The 8,307-nt window shown below is 31.1% G+C and overlaps 3 protein-coding genes across 5 annotated transcripts in view; 2 read left to right on the top strand and 1 right to left on the bottom strand.

Moving 5' to 3' along the window:
* LOC108748418 overlaps window positions 1-1,299 on the top strand; it is a 2,928-nt gene extending 1,629 nt beyond the window's left edge. For both annotated transcript variants that reach the window (XM_018486580.1, XM_018486579.1), the window contains exons 3-4: window positions 820-1,025; window positions 1,200-1,299. In XM_018486580.1, coding sequence (XP_018342082.1) covers window positions 820-1,025; window positions 1,200-1,284 — 291 coding nt within the window. In that variant the 3' untranslated portion in view covers window positions 1,285-1,299. The remainder of the gene's footprint in view (window positions 1-819; window positions 1,026-1,199) is intronic.
* LOC108748416 (tachykinins) overlaps window positions 1-8,307 on the bottom strand; it is a 62,590-nt gene that overhangs the window by 16,701 nt on the left and 37,582 nt on the right. The gene's annotated exons all lie outside the window — the stretch shown is intronic.
* Window positions 4,388-7,362, top strand: LOC108748415. The gene is made up of 2 exons (XM_018486576.1): window positions 4,388-5,414; window positions 5,487-7,362. Exons 1-2 carry the CDS (start codon window positions 4,590-4,592, stop codon window positions 7,089-7,091), a joined length of 2,430 nt encoding a protein of 809 aa, XP_018342078.1. The 5' UTR covers window positions 4,388-4,589; the 3' UTR covers window positions 7,092-7,362.

Here is an 8,307-nt window from a genome sequence, read left to right on the forward strand (position 1 = left end):
GAATATTATAGCTTGGGTAATGGTTTACCGTCACATGAAAGTGTGTTGACGGGCTTAAAAGTTTTAACGACAGCCGAGCAACTGAAAGGCTGCCGAGAAACTCAATAAACAAAATTCCGAGGACACATTGTCGTCGTGCTACGATTTCTACAAAATTTCACACAACACACTCCTACGTACAATAACTAATAAGAGCTTTTAAACTTTCGAGTTCAATGATGCTCTGAACGCTTACTAAAATTCTGAAGATAAAAAACATTTATGTAGCCTGTTTGTCGAGAGCGCTTATTATAATGAAAAATAAACCTTTTTTAGTCTATATTTCGATAATCACTTATTATCTGAGATAGATCTATGTAGCAGAGAAAAAATCTTATATATGTTACAAGAAGTTTTCTCAACAGCCAATTAAACTTAAAAATGAAGGACTATGTATATACAGAACATCCTAATTTCAATAGACATCCTTTAAAGCATTAATTTTTATTATCAACTTGATAAAAGTTTCTTATTTTCAGTATTAGAGAGAACCAATGTCTTAAATAGAGACTTACTTTATTTTTAGAATTAAAAAATATGATTTTGTAAGTTGCTTAGTTTGGTCTAATTACGAATCTATGAATTTTCGAAATTACGAATAAATTCAAACATAAAATATAACATAATTTATCATATAAAATAAAACATAATTTTTTATAAATTGCATAATTAAAAATATATTCGACTAGAAACGCTTTGTACAATGGAGTTGAAAAAATAATATATAAATATAGATATATATATTTTTGTATTATATAATATACGATGTATAATGAACAGATCAAAGCGAGTGAATATTGGAGGAATGTGCTCCGTAATCAATGGTTGTTAGTGTTACAAGGAATTGTAATAGTGATAGTAATTCTCACTATTACGTTTGGATATGAGCATAAAAAAGATATCGCTGACAACAGTCCTGTGGCACTCTGGCGTTCGATTATTGAGCGATTACAAGAAACCACCATCGACATGAGAACGGAATTACAGTTAAAAACAATTATTTCAAAATTCTAATACACTATTTTTTATTTCAGTTTAAAAAATGGAAATTTCTTTAAATTATTCTATCTCTCAATTATTTCCTCTATCAAAAAACACTTCTTGTAATAGTAAATAAATCAATACAACTTAAAATTGAATTAAATCTTATATCATTACAGATCTTGTTACAATACAGAAGTGAATACTCAACAAAAGAGAAGAGCGAGCATTCTAAAGCGAAGACGCATTTTTATGAATGAATAACTGACGTTTTTGTAAATATAAGAAAAATTAAATAAATGTCTCTGTCCTTGTACAATACAAATTTAGTCCATTTCTTGTAACTTCTTTTAATAAAATGTCAGAAAGAATTTCAGATATTTTAAAAACTGTAAAAATATAACACTAACAGATGCTATGTATGCTTTTGTTAGAAACATCAACAGTTTTATTATAATGACTTAATTACATGTTCGTGACATATATATAAAATATTTACCAACAATTTTGTCATTTATAAAAAAAGTATCAATTAGATTATTATTTTCTTAAATTTTCGGCTTTGTTATCTTCGTGTCCCTCATAGACATAATCACAATAATAAAGTATCACTTCCATTGCTGTAAAATAAACCAATTGGTGCTAAAAATCAATGATTTTGATTTCAACTAACCATCGTATTATTTAAAATTCTATAATCCAATATGAAATAAAATGCTATAATAAAATATTATTAACAAAAAATATTATTTAACAAATATTATTAACAATATTATTAACAAAAAAATTTTCTAAATTTAATTAATATTGATGAATAATATAATGACAGGAAAAATTTACTTTTGTAATTGAAAAAGCAGAGCTTAATTAAATAATCCCGACAATCAACTTAACTAAATTGGCTCTCATATTGTACGGACTTTAAATTGTGTTTTACATATTTTTCCTTCAATTTTTTAACCAGTTATAAAAACTGTATTATCTGTTTGAAACATATGAAAAACAAATTTACACAATATTATTCATTTTATATCTCAAATTATAAATTCCTAGCGTCAAATATTTCCAATTAGGAAAAACCAAGCCAATTAAAAGATGCCAAAAAACGATGCAGCAATTAATAATATATTTGATATTTATTTTTATTTGATATATATTTGATATTTATATAATTTTAATTAAAAAACTAACAGAAAACACACAAATTATAAAATATAATGTTAATAATTTTAATGTATATTCAACACACAAATCTAGAAATACGTAAACTCACTTTGCGGTTAATTATTCAAACTTTCATCTATCTACTAATTTAAAATATTTGGTTAATGTATACGAGCATATTCGAAAACACAATAAAGTATAATTTTTATATATTTTGATAATATTATCATTTATGCTTTCTGCTCTGTAACATATAATAATATCAATCGTTTAAGATTAAAAATTAATAAATTCTCATTAAAAATTTTTTTTACATTGTATCTATATTTGTATTCTCCTTTATTTTTCAATTCGCAACTTTCTCTATACAAAGAATTCCATGAAGAAAAGTCAATATTTTGGAAAATATCGATTATTTTAAGCAAAAATATTCATATAAACGTGTATCATACTCCGAACGGTTTCCGAAATTGAATGCACAGTTGCAAAATTACTATTAAAAAAAGAGGCACTACTTCTTTTAATAATTTATTCTCCAAGTGATACATTAAAAAAAAATTTTACCGTTCCAACTATCTCGGGAAACTATTCGGAATAGGGCATACGTAAATAAACATTTTTGCTTAATGACCGATACCTTAAATATTGACTTTTTCTCATGGGACACTCTGTATACATGGAAATCCAAATATATCTGTATCAACGTAAATAAATTGTCCGTTAGTTAAATAAAAGTAAATCAATCATCCGTTAAATTGGATTAATATTTTTAGTAACATGGTGCAAAAACGCTTCATCAAACTTCTACAAAATATATACATATTTTAAAATGTAAACAAAAGCGATTAATAAATGCTATATAGAAGATAAAATATAGGAACGTTAATAGAAATTAGTAACTTTGCATCACTTTTAACATTATATAAAATACTGCAGACCACAGAATTGATGTTTATTTTCATTTGTATGTTACTTATTTATTACTTCATATTACTTCTGCTGACTAGAAAAACCGGGTAAAAGAGAAAACTGGGAACGCGATATTAAAACAAGCAGTGCATGCTAATGCACAAACATGCTAATAAAAATTGCCACGCTGCAATCTGGTTGTCTATGTTGACTTCTTTAGCTGGTAAAAATGCATTCAACGTTTCTCTAATGTTCTGTATTAATTTAAAAAAAAATTTACAATTCTTGGTAAAAAATAAAAAGTTACATTATAGGATTACATTAGTAAATTTATTTTTGGAATTATTTAAATACAAAAATGTCACTAACATGTGATTATGTGAGTAGAAAGAGATTTCAAAAGAGGGGCGTATTGTTCCGCTATATACAATATTTTTATTACTTTGAAAAATATTACAGAAATAATCATCTGCATTTTAAAATGAGATATTTTTTATCGTCAAGATAACAAAGAACTCGTTGTTTGAAGATTGTTTCAAAGAACAAAATATATATTTTGAAATTCTGTATCCACATAGAACTTCCAATAGAAAATATTATTTTGCTATTTTTTAATATGTATTTTGTATGCTTATATAAAATCGGACATACATACAATCAGCGGAAATCAAATTAATAAAAATCTTATATTAAATTTTTTAAAGTGTATAAATATTTTGATTATTATTATTATTATTAGGCGTTAGGAACTCGAAAGCTCATTGTCAAACACCAAATCCCGCCACTGTTCCCGTTCCTGAGCAAGATCCCTTCATTTGTGACCCTCGTACCCCATTTCGTTAAGGTCCATTCTAATATTATCTTCTCATCTATGTCTTGGTCTACCCAATGGTCTTTTTCCATCCGGTTTACCAATTAGTATTTTATATGCAGTTCGATCCTCATCCATACGCGCCGCGTGACCCGCCCATCTTAATCGACGCGATTTTATGACATTAATAATATCCGGACTATTATATAATTGATGTAATTCTGCGTTGTGTAATTATAAATATTTTGATATTACTAAAAAATATATATACACTTTAAAAAATTTTTTATATTACGTGTTTCGTATGTAAATTTCAAAAACATAAATTTATGCTAATACTTACGTTTACATTTAGATCAGATTCTTGGTTTACGCATATTTTCTTGTATCATATAAAATATCTCAAGAGGAGAAATCTTGTGAATTTATATGAATCATGTAGATTTATATTAAATTTCGAAAAACATCGATCGTACTTCTGTATCCATATTCACAGTTTAGCTCATACGCTGTCGCGGATTCCTGGGTTTTGCGTGCGACCAACATCAGCACTGACATGCCAATAAACAAGGTGTATCCAAATCGCGATGCGAAGGAATATGATACATCGTTCGCTGTCTCATCCGAGAGATTTATAAACGTATGTCGCTATACCGAGGTTATATTCTGAGTCACATATGACATAATGTCGAAAAATAAGAAAATAGATTATTTTGATAACAATAACGATCAGGAAGACATTCAGTGGTTTGAAAATTACGAAAAAAAGGGCACCAAACATCTTGAGAGGCTGAAAAATGAAGATATATTAAATTACATTAAGGACGTTGAACAAAATTGTCGCCTTGAGATAAGTAGTGGTGACGAGGATTATGCCGGTACAAAAAAGTCCAGCAATTGCAGCGTAAGGTGTTCAGGTACACGATTTAAATCATTAAAAAAAGTCAAATCTAGAGTAACAAGAAAAAATAAAAATATAACTTTAAAAAGGAAGACAAAACGATCGTCCGATCATAATACCACGCGTGCTTGCAATTATTGCTGTTCGGCGGGAGAATTTCATTTTCACAGCAATCCTGATTTTACTGTTGAAGAAAATTCAAGAAGAAACCTAAATACTTTCACTAAATCTGCCTATCAACATCCAAATTTATCAAAAAATTCCTACAAGCATCAAGCAACTTTACCTACATTCCACGGTTGGTATTCCAGAGAGAATCGTAAAGGGTGGCCAAAAATGGCCAGCCTCGAAGTCATCAAAAACCGATCTCAGAACGCTATTCACAATTCCAGAAATAACAAATCAAAAATTACCGATAGAAAATCTGCAAACGTTCATACGTTTAAATCATTGCGCAGGGAAAAACTTGACGACTCAACTTACAAAAGTTATCCAAGTATTACATCTAATGAGAAAACAACAGAAAGAAATTCTCGTTATAGTGACCGCAAACAGGAAAGAGAAATACGGATAAAGAAATTAAATAAAGAAAGTGACATCAGCGACTTTGTAAATCAACAACCACTTAATAAAATTTATTCCTGCCGAGATATGGCCTTCTCTTATCAAACTCCATTGCAGGATGGAGACTATGATAGATATTATACTTCAAAGTATCCTGTAAGGAGACCCAGACAACCGACTACTTGGGATTTGAGTTCGCGATCCAACAGGTTGACGGAATTAGCGAGACTGCCCGAAAGGAGCTCGTTACTGCAAAGGCAAACTTCGCAATGGGTGAATAAAATGGGGCCTCCTCTGAAAGCGTTTAACTCCATTATAGGAGCATCAATCGATAGGAGTTACCACCGAGAGATGAAACATAAGAACAACATGAATCAACAGCGACGAAATCCAAATGTTTTAGGGGAAAGAGAGCCGTCGTGTTATTGCAGGCCCGGCCTGTTAAAGGAATCTGGAAAACTGTGCCAAGTGGTACGCACCGATGAAGATAAACAATGGCTCGACTATTCTTGCGAAAATGCCGAGCAGGATGAGACGATGGGTTACTTGAGATGTTGCTCAGAAAATGTAAACGATTTCATTCGACCACAATATGAAAGTCGACCGAGTACAATGAATAAACGAGCTAATTACACAACACTTCGCAGAACATTATCCGAATCAGTACAGTCACAATATAACGATGAAGGAGAATCCGAGTTCAACTTATCGATGGCAGAAGATTCACAGATTGAGGAGTATGATAATAATGCATTTGACGTCTTCGACGATGCGAGAAATATTTACGACGATGCGATCGACGTGAAATATTTAAAGCCGCGCGTATCATTTCCGGGCGATCCGGCGCTCCGTGACTCGAATGAAGTGGCTCGGGAGTATAAGAAATCGAACAATGATTTAAAGCGTAACCAGGGAAAATCGATGGCAACGCGAACGACGTTACAAAACAAGATTACCACGCGATATCCTAAGAATAAGAAATCCTCTTTTGCGACAAGAAAACCTGTGTCGGGGGATTCTCCAGAATTAAGATACGATGCAGCAGAATCCACATGCGAATGTAAGGAGCCTTTCCACGATTCTCCGGCGTGTTTAACTGGTTCTTACACCTGCATCGGAAATGACGAGAATGCAAAAAGAAACGACAGTGATTCATCGCGCAGGATATCTCATACGGTCTACAACTGTTGTTGCTCCTGCTCGTCATCTACCTCTCACGACGAAAAGGATCCTGTAAAGAAACTCGAGTCTTTCTGCGAGAGAGTAAAAGCAGTAAATCAAGACATATTCCATAAATCATCGAAATCCACTTGTCGCAAACTAACCAGGACCAATGCGCAAGAATACGTTCACAGTGATAGCGACGAGCAAAATCAATCCGAGTTCAGCACCCAGAGAGTCAATCAAAGAGCAAGATCTACCGAAGGAGAACAGTTAGCGAATCATGCTTGTTTGAGGCTTAAAAAGCACAGTCACGACGGAGACAATCTGGACAAGATTTTTATTTATCCGCCGCGAGGAGAAAACGGTCCGCCTTTGACGCTCTACAAAAGATCGTCGAATATTAGCTGTCGTGTGAAGGGCGATGCCGATACGGGATTTCGCTATAGCGTAACGTATGTGCAAAAATTTGTAAGCCCATCGTGGATGCCAAGTTTGACGCCGGAGGATCCTTCATGGGAAATCGATGAAGGATATAGTTGTTCTGCCGATTACGGCTGAATCAGCGGTGGGTTCAATCAATTTCATCCATTCGAAGATGAATTTGCTCCGGTTGCAATCACACGGAGCAATTGCGTTAATGGAGATAGTATGGATACACTTTCGTGCCATTCGTAAATCTCATTTTACCTACTCAGACAGCTGTATGCATAAATTGAATCGGTCGATGTAAAACAGCTTAACTTATAAGAGAAAATTATTTTAAAGGATAAATTATACGCTTCACACAATTCTTTATTTTAAAAAATCTAATGCTAAATTACTAGTAAATCTTCGGTCCACAAAAATTGGATATAAGATCTAAATAAAAAATATATTTGTCGTGTAATATACAGTATATTACAGTCACATCGTGTAATATATAATATATAATCAATAGATAGAATATACTTTTTCTTTGTAAATATTTGTGCGTTGAATTATATCGTGGCACATTTAAAATACATTAAATTTATTAATATAATAATATATTACCGTAGGCATTAAATTTTTAGTTCACCGTTTAATCACGTAATGTATGAATAGAATATTTAAATATGTATAGTGATAATTTTTTTACATTTTCTTTATTTTGAGAAATAAACAGATTTGTAAAAGTAATTAATTTAAAACGCAGTTATTTTTTATGGAGAAACTTTTTACAGTTTTATGAAGAGATTGTAAAATTTATATTATTATAAAAAATATTTATTATATGTGTATGTAAAACACTGAATATGTACGTAATAGTGTTCTTTTTTATTAAATAAAGTATAATAAAGTAGACCGTTAAAATGATATTCGCTAACAATTGCAAGATTTTTTTACGTAATATCTCCCACACAAGTACGTAGGTACGTATGCAATTTCTCCTCTCGAATACGAAAAAGCAAATTTTAACAAAGATCTACTATCTAAAACGAAATGAAATTTTCTTGTGCAGTCCTACTACCAGAGGCAGTGCATTTGTGAAAAGCTCAGCAATCAAATCGGAGCTTTTCCAATGTAAATGCGACATAGATCGAAATGACTTTTCTTGTTAACTCTCCTTATACACTTAAGAAAGTAGTACATTATGCATTTCACCAAGAACATTAGCTAAAGCTTTAAACTTAATTTTCCCTTCATTCAGATATGTAAATATTTACAATTAGTAAAAGCCATAAGTATTTTTTTCTTTATATTTTCAATGAAAAACATCTTTTTTGCATAAAAGAAAGATCTCAGCTATATACAT

The sequence above is a fragment of the Trachymyrmex septentrionalis genome, unplaced genomic scaffold (assembly GCF_001594115.1).
Source record: "Trachymyrmex septentrionalis isolate Tsep2-gDNA-1 unplaced genomic scaffold, Tsep1.0 scaffold22, whole genome shotgun sequence".
NCBI classification, from domain to species: domain Eukaryota; kingdom Metazoa; phylum Arthropoda; class Insecta; order Hymenoptera; family Formicidae; genus Trachymyrmex; species Trachymyrmex septentrionalis.